This window comes from Syngnathus typhle, linkage group LG19 (genome assembly GCF_033458585.1).
Source record: "Syngnathus typhle isolate RoL2023-S1 ecotype Sweden linkage group LG19, RoL_Styp_1.0, whole genome shotgun sequence".
Taxonomy (NCBI): Eukaryota; Metazoa; Chordata; class Actinopteri; order Syngnathiformes; family Syngnathidae; genus Syngnathus; species Syngnathus typhle.
Genome location: NC_083756.1, coordinates 7,318,660 through 7,331,763, shown reverse-complemented (window position 1 = coordinate 7,331,763; position 13,104 = coordinate 7,318,660). Strand labels below are relative to the sequence as shown.

Below are 13,104 nucleotides of genomic sequence, written 5' to 3'. Positions count from 1 at the left end.
ACTGATGTCATCGCGATAAAGTGACAGTAAAAAAAAGAGGCCATAGCTCCACGGAGTCAGTACTGAGAGTACCGGTTTAAGGCTAACCCATTCTGCAGGGAGTATTGACTGGCTGCTTGGTGATGCGAGTTTTCATTGGGAGCCATTAGTGCGTCAAACACACTCTTATTTGGTGGCACAGACTTCAGCATGTTGTCCAAGTCCATCATGAGCGGAGTGGGTTGGACGGAAACCCGTCCGCTAGGAAGGATGGGCCAGTAGGTGTGGCCCAGAAAGTGACCCGGCGCCATATGAGAGCTCCCGTAGCCGTAAAGAGGAAGTCCACCGTGTAGGGGCATTAGCGACCCGCTGTTGAACCGCGTGCTTGGCGGGGCCACTGCATTGGGTGGGGCGTATTTGGTATAGGAGGTGGGCAGCTCCCAAGGGACCGCAATAGCATCCCGTCGAGCTGACTTTTGCAGAGGAGGTTTGTATTCCTCGTACCCAGCTTGACCGTCAGGGGGGAGACGCTTGCCATGAAGAGACACCCACTTCCAGTCTTCCTCAGAAGAAAAAGAGGAGGTGGACGCTGGGCTAGCCGAGCTGGCAGAAACGCTGCGGGCGGAGGAAGCGTAGCGAGGGTGCGGAGGGGGCGATAACTGGGGGGGCTCAGTCTCGCCCCAGCAGTCTCTCATGTCCTCTGAACCACTATTAGGGCGAAGGCTGTGGAGCAAAGAGTCAATAGCGAAGGATGAGTCCAGTTTGGGCCGGAATGAGTCCTCCTGGGGTGGGGAGAGGTTACTGGGCTGCATGGGAGGGAGAGCGGTCACGGGGTCAGTGGGCGGCGGTGGTTCCAAATCGATCTTGTGTCCCTGGAAGATGTAAGGGGCCAGATCCTGAGCAAAGATGGTCTCATCCTGGCGGGACACGGCCGTGTTCTGCCTCTTTAAGAGCTCCATGGGAACGCAGCTCAGCTCCACGGCCCAGAAGTTACCTTTGCCCTGAGGCTTGCTGGGATCTTTTAACACCTGTGGGGTGGAGGTATGAATGGAGAATGAATATTCGGACCTGACAAATCCAGTTGGGCTGCGAGCCACTTTCACATCTCCTCACAATAACCGCAAATAGAAGCTTCAAACCGGTTTCAGACTATCAGAGTATTGTCGCGAGAAGTTTGCAAATAGAAGCAGTTTTGCCCAAAATGATTCAAACTCAAGCTAACAATTAACATGTTTTAAAAATATTTGATACAGCTTATTTGCTCACAAGTCAATCCAATGTCAATCAAACTTACGTCATTCTAATTTCTCCTTCCATCCATGATCTTATCCAAACGGTTTGCATTTGCAACGATAGCTTTCAAGTAGCTAAACGTGAATATTGAATTTGTATATTCACTGAACTTTCACAATGCGTCACTATACAAACCTTAACAAAACAGTTGTATGAAGACAGGTTGTGTCGCACGGAATCCCTCCAGCCTTTGTAGCTCCCCTTGAAGAATGGAAAGAGGGTACTGATCTCCTTCAGAATCTGAAATCAGGCCATCAAAACATGAATCACTGCAAGTTGGAGATATGGCAATTAAGAAAAATTATTTTCGTATTTGATTTACAAATGGCTTTCATTTCAATTTGAGATGTTGGAAGAGGGTCCTGTACTGTATCTAATCAAACTTGTGATAAATATCAGCATCTGGTTGCACTGCAGTGCTTGCTTATCACAGCAAAGCCAATAATGGCATGGCTGGAAGTCACTCGAGTGTCAACAACCTTTGCTGTTTTCTTTCTAATATTGACACTACATTTATAGTATCAGCAGCAATTGGATCTTTTTGGTCCAATTGGTCCACTTTTATTTGCTTGTTAAAGTCAAACAGCTCCGTGCGTAAAATAAAGCGTGCGTTTGAAATTTTATATTCCACTTTACCTCAGATAACGTCAGCTTCTTCTCTGGAGAGCGTTGAATCACCATGGCAATCATTGCAAGGTAGGAGTATGGTGGTTTGGGGTACCGCTGGTAATTTTTCTTCTTGCCCCCTCTTGCACTGGTAGTCCCCCGGTCACCGCTCCACGCATCCCGGGTAGGGGCTTTTAGTTTGGGGTCAGCATCGTGAGATCTCCCGTGCGACGGTTCTGGTTCTACAAGTTTATCCATGAATGCACCGCTCGGGTGCGCCACTGCGGGCGTCTCGAAGCTCGGTGCCGGGTACCGGGGGACCATCTGGGCCGAATGCTGGTTACTCCAGTGGCGAGCTGCGGAGCTCCACGCAACGTGGCCAGGCGGATAACTCGGCTGCGCATCCCAGCTCAAGTCGAGCTGCTGGTGGTTTCGGAGGTGAGAGAGAGCTGGTGGTGCCATCAGGTTGTGCCCCGACTAATGTTTTGTCATGCTGATTCTTCCAGCACGTCCAGACAGGAGGACGGAGAGGTAGAGATAGAGTGAGGGGGTTGGGGGTGGGCGCTCAAAGACTCGGTCCTTAACTTGTGGCAGACTGCTGGCTCCAGGCTGACTATTTGAAGAGCAAACAATTAACAGTTTCATGTAAATCCCGCTGCGTAATCGAGAAGAGAATGACGCGTTATCTGAGAGCAGGATGACTGATCACCACGGGGGGGCTGGGGAGGGTCTTGTGTATATGCCACTAAACCTGTAAATGACCTTTATGATACTATCAATTTACCACTTTAACCCACTGATGCGGTGTTTGCTCGGTGCGTATACGTAAATGTGCGTAAATACGCACGACTGTTGCGGTTCCGCAGACATAAATCATGAAGATAAAATATCAACATCTAATTAGATCGACAATAAACTACAATCATTGATCAGTATTAAGTGAAACTGCAGAATGAAAGGACAATGGGGGCTGGGCTACAAGTGATTTTGATTGAGCCTTACATGCAATCAACAATTTCTTCTCGGCAATATACAAAATGGGCCGCTAAAGAAAACATTTAAAATGTTACTATTTTTAAAAGCGTTTGCCATCTAAGATTGTTTTAGACTCTTTGCAATTCAATTCATTTCAGAGAGCTCATTCAATAAATGACATTGGCTTTTTTTTTTTTTAATTGAGCATCAAATGCAAAATTTGAACACGGAAACTTGCACGCATAACTCCAAAGCTCCTGTTTCCAGCAATGTTGCTCACAGTTGGACTTCTCTGGATGTCATTCACCCCAGAAAGTGGAGACTTTCGGGAATGCACGTCTTTTGTTCCAATTAATGTGGTGCTAATGCGCCAACTCTTGCTTCCCAGCAAGACAGTGAAAACAAGTTGGATTAGGAGAAACCCCGTTGGCAAGATGACGAGCAGAAGCATCCTTCCCCAAAAAGAGAAGCTGCTTAGCATGTGAGTATAGATTCGGGGGGGCATGGCATACAACACCATGTGGGGCTGACAAGATGCGAAGACTGGGCAGGACATTCACACCTTAGACAAGAACCATTTTGTACTTATTTGCAAACACCCCAAATAGATGAATTTCCTTTTTTTTTTACTTCAATTCAAATAATTCCAATAATTAAGTGAATCTGTTGCTTAAATTCATTTCACAATTAGATTTTTCATGACGTACTTCCTGATACAACATGCTTTCTGTGAATGCAGAAACAAAACAGTGTGTCTCCCTCTAGTGGTTTCAATTTGTTATTTGAATATTGTGCAGCGTTATAATTAGCATAATCCCTTCGAATGCCCCCCCAAAATGCATTTGATACTCTTGCAAAGGATTTGATGCACAGTTTTTTGTGTAAGATTGAACTCAAACATGTGCAGGCAACCCCCACCACTCATTCCGTGTGCACAATGTTTGGAAGCAATTTGCATGCATAGTGAAGTGCTCAGTGATTTAAATACAAACTGTCAATCTATCTCTTCCTGTGTGCTGGAGTGTCGTCTAATGGGTTTGGCCTGGATTAGTGAGCTATGCCTGAGAAGAATGGCAAACCATATGAATGGGAAAGCGTTCATTCTAGAACTACACTGTTCACTGATTGTGTCTGGACAAATCCCTTTAAAGCTGCCCAGGGACGCATCCTGCTCATCCCAAGATGAGAAATGAATTTAAGGCCTTCAAGTGGCAGAGACATTTCACATTACTTCTGAATTTGTGGAAATGTGGAGACTTTCCACGACCCAAGTAAACATCTAACTTTGACTTTTCTTTATGCAAAGTTTTTTTTCTTTTGCTCTACTTCAAGAGGTCTCAGTTTACATTGAAACAAAAAAACAATCCAATTAGGGTTAAAAATGGGATCAATTTGAATGCCGTTTGTCTCAGACAAAACCACTATATTAAAATAAAATGTATTAATCTCAAACCCTTCCCACATCTCGAAAAGACAGTCTTAAAAGTCTTTAAAATGGCAAACTATAATTATTTAATGAAGTATTGTGGGGTTTTTTCACCACAAGATAGCGCTGTTGCTCTTTGAAAAGTTTTTAATTCTCCTTTCACATTTTTGGTACTATGTACATATTGTTGTTGTATGTAAGGCTTTGGCGCCCTCTAGCGGAGGTGATCAGCAGGAGGCAAGGTTACAGGTCCGGTTGTTATGGTGAAGCATTTCCCTGGAGGGGCTGGCCGTGGCTGGAGCAGCAGCTGACTTCCAGAAGGAGCAGGAGCAGGAGCCGGAGCAGGAGACGGAGCCCTCCTCCTCGCATGCATTCAACAGTGCAGGTAAGAGACGTTACACGTCGTTTTTCATTTTGTGTCTTGCTTTTGAAAACTGGTTTATGGAACGTCGTCGCTGCTGCAAAACGCTGCTAACCTGCGTCTCGTAGGTGCTAACGTGGCAGAAGAATAACGAACGCATACTTTTTTTTTAAATGAAGCAAAACCCAGCGTTCGTTTAAAGTCGACCAAGGGGAGCCACAGAATGCACATTGGATGGTTCGCTCGTTGGATTAAACAGCCAAATTGAACAAAGCGTCAGTTTTACCTGTCCGATGAGCACCTGTTGAGGCTACTTTAGCAATGATGCTACTTCCATCTATTATATGGAGCAATGGCAAATACTTTGTATCCATTTATCTTTTAATTGCACAGTAACTGCATTCATTGTATTTTATTATTAAAATTTCAAGCCACTTGCAAGAAGCTGGCATCTTAAGGTTTTCACATCAATGAAGCCTGGATGACAGATTTGAATATTTTGCCTTAGGTTTTTTAAAAAGGCTCTGTTTGAATTGGGTGTGTCACTAAAAACGACTCGACAGAGGCCCTAGCGCACACATATTATTAAATATGATGTTAAACATAATTAATGTTTGCATTCGTGTCTATCCAGTCCTGCAAGATCTTAATATGTACACAACCCATTCTTGTTCAGGTAAGTACAGAACATACATAGAATCAAACATTTGCCTATTTCACTACGAGTATACAAATGAAGTGAAGATTAGCTGTCAGAGCATACAGACGGTATTTATGGTGTCAGACCTTGGAGAAAATCGAGTAAAGGTCAGGATATTTCATCATTGCATTGAAGTTAGTGGACCTTGGTCGACTTTGATTGCATGTTCACTTCTCATGAACAATATTTTTTGTGGCTCGTTTTTATTGAAGGTTTAAGATAGCAATGTTGCACTACTTTACTTCCACTATGGAAAATTATTCTATTGAGTTGTACAAGTTGTAGCTGACACTAATGGTGGGAAAAGTTTTGAGTTCTTTTTTCTTTTTTAAATGATCCAATTTCACTTTAATTGCCTATTTTAAAAAAAAAAAAAAGTTCTAATCAAATCTTTATTTATTTAGCATTTCCTGTGATGTATTTTGACAGGCAGAATCCAAATGCTCTTTATTTAGATCAGTGAATAAATCTGTGTATCATCCTTTGTATTAGTAAGACGAGGCCACTTCCTGTTTAGGAGCAGTCAAGTGACGCCTCAAAATATTTCCTCCTCATATTTCCATGTCCTATTATTCTTTCTTTCTTTTCAAACTGTTACAATGACATTAGGTGAACCTTTAGCCCATGCTTCTGACTCACTAAATCATGATTGTGTGATTATTTGCTAAGCCGATTAGCTCACTTGGCATCCGCCAGCGGGTCATTCAAGAACCATCCGCACTGAACTCCGCTTTGTCGCTGCTGTGGTATGGACACAATGAGCGTGCCACGCCATTTCATAATGAAACAACCACCTGCCTACTCCCAAATGTTGCCACATTCAAAGCCTGAGCCAACCTGGGATTTAAACAGGGACTTTGTTCCTGCCACTTTAGTTCCCGCCCTCTTTATGAATGCTTCAACAGCACGTTAGTGTGTTCATAGTGCTCTATTCATTGCACTTGTATGTTTCCAGAGCGGCTCTCGACCTCCCCTTCCTGTTAAGTCAAGAGTTGGGGAAAAAGTCCACAAATGTCAGATTGACGCAGGAATATTTATGCATATTTGTTCATATTTCTCCATGAGCACGTTCCATTCTGCACTAGTAGTTTGTAGTATATCAGTGATTTAGCACTTTTTATCATGTCAGTGCAAAAAGTCATAAAACCATTTTGTATGTTAACCACAATGTAAAATTCAAAACCCTGGAGAGGCCGAATTACTATCGTCACCTTTTCAAGCCAAGCAGTGATCCATCAAACACCAACACTGATAAGTCGTCTAATATAGCCCGCATATCGACAAGCGTGATCGGCCGCAGTGGGTTTCAATGGTATCAAATAAAAAACGTATGACTCAGGCTGCTTTTGGAAGCGTAATTACTCTCTTATCAGGGAGATTCTTGAATTCCTTGAGTGATTTCACCTTGTTTGATTTACCAAATGATATCTAGACAGAAAACACACGATGAATGTGTTATTTTCTTCCCCCCTTCAGTTTTAAATTGTGTCAGGAATTACCACTAATAACGTTCCCGTGGGGATTTCTAATCCTTCAAATCTCCTTTCAATTGACATGTTGTTTTTCCATTGGCTAACTGTGTGTAGTTTTCCTCTCAGTCCGACTGTGGAAATGTTGACACTTAAAATATCTGTCTGAAGAGCGCAAACATTATAAATGGAGAAAAAAAAAACCATTCGGTGTTATTGCTGGAGTTCTCAATCTAAGGAAATCCTTATATTGTAGAAACGGGGCGAGCCACTTAAAATAGTATGTTGTAAATGACAAACATTTGTGTCACGCCAAGGCCTTAGCCAATCACTCTCTATCTCGCCGAGTGACTCGTGTTGACCTTCCTCTCGGCGCTCACAGACCCGGGTCTAAATAATATATGAGTAGCTGAGAAAGAGCCAAGTTGTGTGCGTAGGCCACAGACGTGGCCCACTGATGAGAACTTGCGTGCCAGGCTGTGGCGTGCCTGGTCTCAACTCCGAAACCAGGTTGAGTCCACCTCACATCCGTCCACACCTCCTCAGGTCTTACCTGGTGTTTACCCACGACGGACGCAAAGTGCGCGTCGGGCCGCAAGGCGCGTCAATCATTAATGACAAGAGTCCCACACCGTCTCGGGTTTCTTTCGGGAGAGAGGAGGGAGTTAAAATTAGTAAGTGTAAGAGAGAACTGCTTGTACATTGTACTGTAACATGCCAATTAAATGAATTGTCCCTTCCCGCAGTTGCAGCCGGAAGGTGTCCCACGCGGTTCCCCTGGAGGCCCGGCCAGAATCCTATCCAGATACAATGATGGTGATTTGTGAATAATCGCCGGTCACCACCAAAGGATTTTGGAAAGCAGCTTCCTGGAGTTACAAGAATTTTTTTTTCCAGATAGGGTCAGTCTTGAACATTTAAGTGAGAAATTGAAAATCAACATTGGATTATTGGCCAAGTGTCACACCAATGGCATGAAGAGGAGGACTGACTATTGGCGACAATGCTCAGTTTGACTGTTTTCGTTATTTTGATACATTTTTCATTTTTCTTGGCCAGATAGAAGTTCCAGTCCGAAACATGGGAAAGAGACACTGCAGTCATTCTATGTGTTGCTTCTTTCTGCAACCACGGAGATATTTGTCATCTCATTCCACGACATAAATTGAAATCTTTTTTTGGGGGGACTTTATTTTGTTGATTTCTGCACCTATGCAAGAAACCTATTTTGAATTATACATCCAACACGACACTGAAATTGTAAAAAAAGCAGAAATATTGAGTGACGGTGTTGCGGCGTTATGGCCGCGGAGCACGGCGAGTTGCTCGCTGAGATGTCCACCATCGGCCGCCTGACTGCCACAGAACGTCTCAGACAAGCCCAAAGGCGGCGTGCTCAACAACTGAAGGCGTGGGCCCAAATGGAGAAGGATGCGGCACGAGGCTCTAAAGCCAAAGCGGATAAGAAGAAGCGCACAAGGAGAGTGACCTTCCCCAGCGCCATCACTCTTCTTGATGCGGCCGCACGCAATGACCTGGATGAGGGTAAATAAGTGGCGTGCAGCATTCTTTTCAAGTCTGGCCAATGTCGCGTGAAAGCAGATCTTCACTTATTTGTACGGTGCAAAACCTGAGTCATAAATCAATCATGGCGACGGGTAAAAATAAAAAAGGAAGACCTTCATGTATCATGTATAATTAACACGGACTGTCCTTTGTCAGGATCAAGGCTAAGAATAGAGGCAAATCTTTTAAGTTCATTGTTCGCTTGCACACTGACCAGCATGTTTGTTGTAGAAATTTTGCAATGCATTTCATGTAAGGTTGAAGTTGTGTCTGTTGTCCAGTGAGGGAGCTGCTCAACAGTGGCGTGAGCCCTGATCTGGTCAATGAAGACGGACTCACCGCACTCCATCAGGTAAGTGCACACCTTATAGTTCGATATGAACGAGCAAGCCAAGTTGGTGTGGATTATCACAGCCCACATGTTGTTGTTTTTTTCTGAAGGTTGAACAATTTGCAAGTGGCCTTTAAAATACTCTTTATCTGCTCTTCAGTATTAGTCAGTTTTTTATTTTGTCTAAGCCTTCACTTATCTTCTATAAACAAACAGTGTGCCTCCTTCCCAGAGTTTTAGTTTAAAGTGCACATTCTTGATGCTGATTCCAGTGAGATTCCAAGGGCGAGGTCATAAAAACACTCTTTTGTCAGATGAGCTCTTCAGCAAAAAGCACAATTCTTGTTCCTATGACAGCTTTGCCCCTCCTTGAAATATTTGCTCTTCACCAAAACGTTTTATTTCATTTTGTTCGATTGCGTAAGCAATTCTCCTCTGTCCTATGCTACCAGTGCTGCATTGATGACTTTGTGGGCGTGGTGCAGTGCCTGCTGGACGCCGGTGCAAGTGTCAATGCCTGTGACAGTGAGCTGTGGACACCGCTGCACGCTGCTGCCACCTGTGGGCACACTGGGCTGGTGCAGCTCCTTATTCAGGCGTGAGTTCACCCAAAGTTAGCTTCAACAATGCCAGTAAAGCTTCAGGTTGACCTGAAAAAGTCTTCAGCCCGTTTCACCATCATCCATGTTTCTTCCATTCTGCACGTGCAGTGGAGCCGACCTGACGGCCGTCAACGCAGACGGAAACATGCCCTATGACCTCTGCGAGGATGAAGCCACTCTTGAGCTCCTGGAGATGGTCATGGCTGAGCAGGGTCAGAGAGATTGGTCAAATAACGTGTCTCTATTTGAAGTGGGTGCTGAAAGCATCAGTGAGCAGGAAAGTCACAAAGCGTGTTTGTGCAGGCGTCACGCAGGCCCGCATCGATGAATGCCGAGGCGCTAAAGAGGCGGTGATGCTCGCTGACATCCGAACGCTACTTCACAACGGAGCCGACTTGAACAGCCAGGATGATAACGGAACGGCGCTGGTAAAAACTTCCCAATTTCCTAACACTGTTGTTGCTTCACAGCTCACTTCTCCATTTTATGATGAATCAACTCAAAATAAGAAATCAAGGTGAAAGCTGGTTGAGATTAATGTTGTGTTTTAGCTGCATATTGCATCTGCCAATGGATACCTGTCTGTGGCCGAGCTGCTGCTGGAGCACAAGGCTCAGGTGGAGATAAAGGACTGTGATGGGTGGACGCCGTTGCATGCTGCCTCCTGCTGGGGACAAGTCAGTACCGCAGGCTTTGAAACGGCAAAAGCTCACGAGACAGTTTGAAGAAGAAATACACCAATAATGTTTGTGTTTGCTTCATAGATCCAAATGGTGGAGCTGCTGGTGGGCCACGAAGCCAGCTTAGACTCAAAGTCTGTCCTGGATGAGACTCCCCTGGGCATGTTTAGTTGTTGTTAATTGTAAAAACATCCAGCCTTGATATTTTTGTAATAATACTAATATGTGAATGTTTTTAAAGATGTGTGCATGGATGAAGAGGTCAGAGCCAAACTAATGGACCTCAAGCACAAACACGATGCCATCATGAAGAGCCAGGACCGCCACAAGGGCACCTTGCAAAGACGAGCTTCTAGTACCGGCAGCAGAGGGTAAAATTGGATGTCAGGCTTTGCCAACGGCGGTCGAGGAAAAAAAATGTAACGCTTCCGTCGTATTTGCCCGCACAGGAAAGTGGTGCGTCGCGTCAGTGTGAACGAGCGCTCCAGCCTGTACAGGCGGGAGCATCACAAAGAGGCCGTGGTGTGGCAGGAGAGAGGCTTCCAGTCCGAACCGCAAGACGATGACGAGGACCGTCTGACTGACAATGAGCTGCATCGGCATGTGAGTCATTTTCAAATGGAAAAAAATGTCGCTGAAATGAAAAGGCCTCCATTATTTTTATTTCCTACTCGTGCCCCTTAAGTTAAGACCGTAAGACGGCAAAAGGTGCAATAGATATTTACACACTTGGATACAATAGTTTCAACCAAAATTTCAAACGCATACATGTTCACGCAGGGTCAATTGTGCATGCAGGTGTGAACGTGCTCTCTCTCAGCAATTGTCTGATAAGCCTTTTGCACAATCAGCATTGATAGGACCCAGCCCACCTGCGAGAATAATGAAAAAAGGCAACATAGAAAATGGATGGATGGATATCCTATGGATATTGATATTCCGTAAAATATGTAATTCAAGGACCACTCGTATTCTGAACAATGATTTGAATGATTTCACACTGCGTTGCTGAAGCAAAAGAAACAAGTGGAAAAAACGGTAATGGGACACCAGACTTTGACCTTTTTGTTGAGAAATAAGAACATGTGGACAACTTTGAAAACCTTCACCTTGTAGATACCATGCTTAACAGAATGTAAGCAGATTCATGCGAGGTACATTGTTTTATTTACATTAAAGGAATGAAGCCAGATTTGAAGATATTTTAATCAATTAAGTAAGCAATTTCAGAAAAACGGTGACAAAGATCAATCCTGATAATATTAATGTTTGATCCCGGGATTAAAGAACAGAGCCATATGTTGCCTGCACATGAAAGTGAGTCAATCATTTCTTTCTTCTTCCCATTTAGGTTGGAGGTGAAGCCTCGTCACATGCCGATGAGCCGGACTCTACTGTCGGCAATAGTGTGTCAAGCCTTGGCAACGGAGGGACATCGGTTTCTCTGGCCTCTTCTGTGCCTGGAGAGCAATGGAGCGGAGGAGGTCGCATGGACCGTAGCGCCTCCTACCATCTCAACAAAACATCAGGGCCTGTAGCCGAAGAAGGCTCGGACAGTATGACCCGGGAAAAATCTCACCAGACGTTGGCCGATCTGAAACGGCAACGGGCGGCGGCCAAGCTTAATAAGTACCCTGCGCCGCCGCCCCCTTTGACCCCACCCATAGAAGAAGAGACCCCCTCGGTCGCTGCGTCCGAGGTGACGAGTCCTTCGGTGCAGCAGGCGGTCCCCGTGGGGCCACACGGCACCGACACAGTAGCGTCCTCCAGCCAGGTGTTCTTCACACCAGCCAGTGGAGATCCTCCTTTACTAAAACTGCGAGCTCCCGAGGAAGACCAGTCTACCAATAAGGAGCCTTGCTGTAGACTCATGTAGGGGCAGAGAAGATGGATTTTTTTTTTTTTTTTACACTCCAACATTCTTTATGCGTGTCTGCATTTAGGCCGCATGCCACAGCGCTCACAAGTGTTATTCGTTCCTCTCACCTGATGATTTCACAGAATGGTCCACAGTTTTTTCAATCTCTGTAAACTGTTACCTGATACGTTTTTTTTTCAATTTTTGGATCATACTAAAGGCTTTATGTTAATATTTTTAATGGTGACGTTTGTAAATGGTCTTTCTCATAAATATAAGTTGATTTTTAATTAAATCCACACCTAATTCACTCAACTTGTTTTCCAATAATGCAATTTTCTTAACATTTCCAACTAAATATGTGAGGAAAAACTTTACAATACCAGAAATATACTGTAATTTTCGGACTATAAGTCGCACCGGAGTATAAGTCGCACCAGCCATAAAAAGCCCAAAAAAGTGAAAAAAAACATATATATGTATATAAGTCGCTCCTGAGTATAAGTCGCCCCCCCACCCAAACTATGAAAAAAAACGCGACTTATGGTCCGGAAATTACGGGACCACGACGGTCAATTGACAACTCGCTGAAAATGAATAACAAGCTTACGTTTCTCGTGCCTGCACCGTCGGAGCGGGTTTGTATTGATGACGTTGCTGTATCAAAGGTTGTCTTCCCTTATCTACGGCATGTGAAATGACATCCAAGTTCACGATCTGAAAAAATCCTAGGCAAGCTTTACATCAAATATTCATTCTCATTATGTGCTTCCAAAAATGATCACTTTATGACATCAATTTGAATTTTATTTTGTATTCTATACTCTTTTTGTAACAATTTTTTGTAGCTTGGTAAGAACGCTTATTTCAAGTGGTCGGCATTTTCCGCTTAGGTGACCCAAAATCATGATGACAGCAACCAAACATCACATTCCGACCCTTGAACGTCAAAAAAGAAATAACGTGTTTTAACGTTTACATTTATCGGCAGTATCAGAATTAAACTAATGTGCCTTTTGCTTGCTTGATTAACCATTTTCATAACATGCAGGCTTTGACCTTAATTGTACTGTCCTAATCTTAACACCAATATTCGAGCCCAGGATTATAAACATGATAACCAAGACTTTATCCCCCATTGAAGACTATTATCTCACGACTAGATGATTATCTTCCATGGTGTTTTCCATGTTCACGTTACAACTTTCAATAATCTCATGACTCATAAATTTGTGCTGAGGTGCATGTAAAAGTTCAA

General features: G+C 44.0%; 2 protein-coding genes across 2 annotated transcripts; one reads left to right on the top strand and one right to left on the bottom strand.

The window, feature by feature from the left end:
* Positions 1–56: 56 nt before the first annotated feature.
* Positions 57–2,370, bottom strand: foxh1 (forkhead box H1). The gene is given in 3 exon segments (XM_061266367.1): positions 57–1,007; positions 1,408–1,512; positions 1,909–2,370. Coding segments are annotated over 3 exon segments (1,518 nt in total).
* A 2,158-nt stretch (positions 2,371–4,528) lies between these two features.
* On the top strand, positions 4,529–12,161 carry ppp1r16a (protein phosphatase 1, regulatory subunit 16A). Its single transcript, XM_061266259.1, has 11 exons — positions 4,529–4,664; positions 7,556–8,354; positions 8,657–8,727; positions 9,159–9,304; positions 9,417–9,520; positions 9,612–9,736; positions 9,860–9,985; positions 10,073–10,148; positions 10,230–10,359; positions 10,438–10,591; positions 11,340–12,161. The coding sequence occupies exons 2-11, from the start codon at positions 8,111–8,113 to the stop codon at positions 11,862–11,864; spliced, it is 1,701 nt and encodes a 566-aa protein (XP_061122243.1). The 5' UTR covers positions 4,529–4,664; positions 7,556–8,110; the 3' UTR covers positions 11,865–12,161.
* Positions 12,162–13,104: the final 943 nt, after the last annotated feature.

Excerpts from the sequence above, each read along its gene's own strand:
- ppp1r16a (XM_061266259.1), top strand. The coding sequence starts at position 8,111 with ATGGCCGCGGAGCACGGCGAGTTGCTCGCTGAGATGTCCACCATCGGC. Across the intron at positions 8,355-8,656 it reads ACGCAATGACCTGGATGAGG|TGAGGGAGCTGCTCAACAGT; the intron begins GTAAATAAGTGG and ends TCTGTTGTCCAG. Across the intron at positions 9,305-9,416 it reads GTGCAGCTCCTTATTCAGGC|TGGAGCCGACCTGACGGCCG; the intron begins GTGAGTTCACCC and ends CTGCACGTGCAG.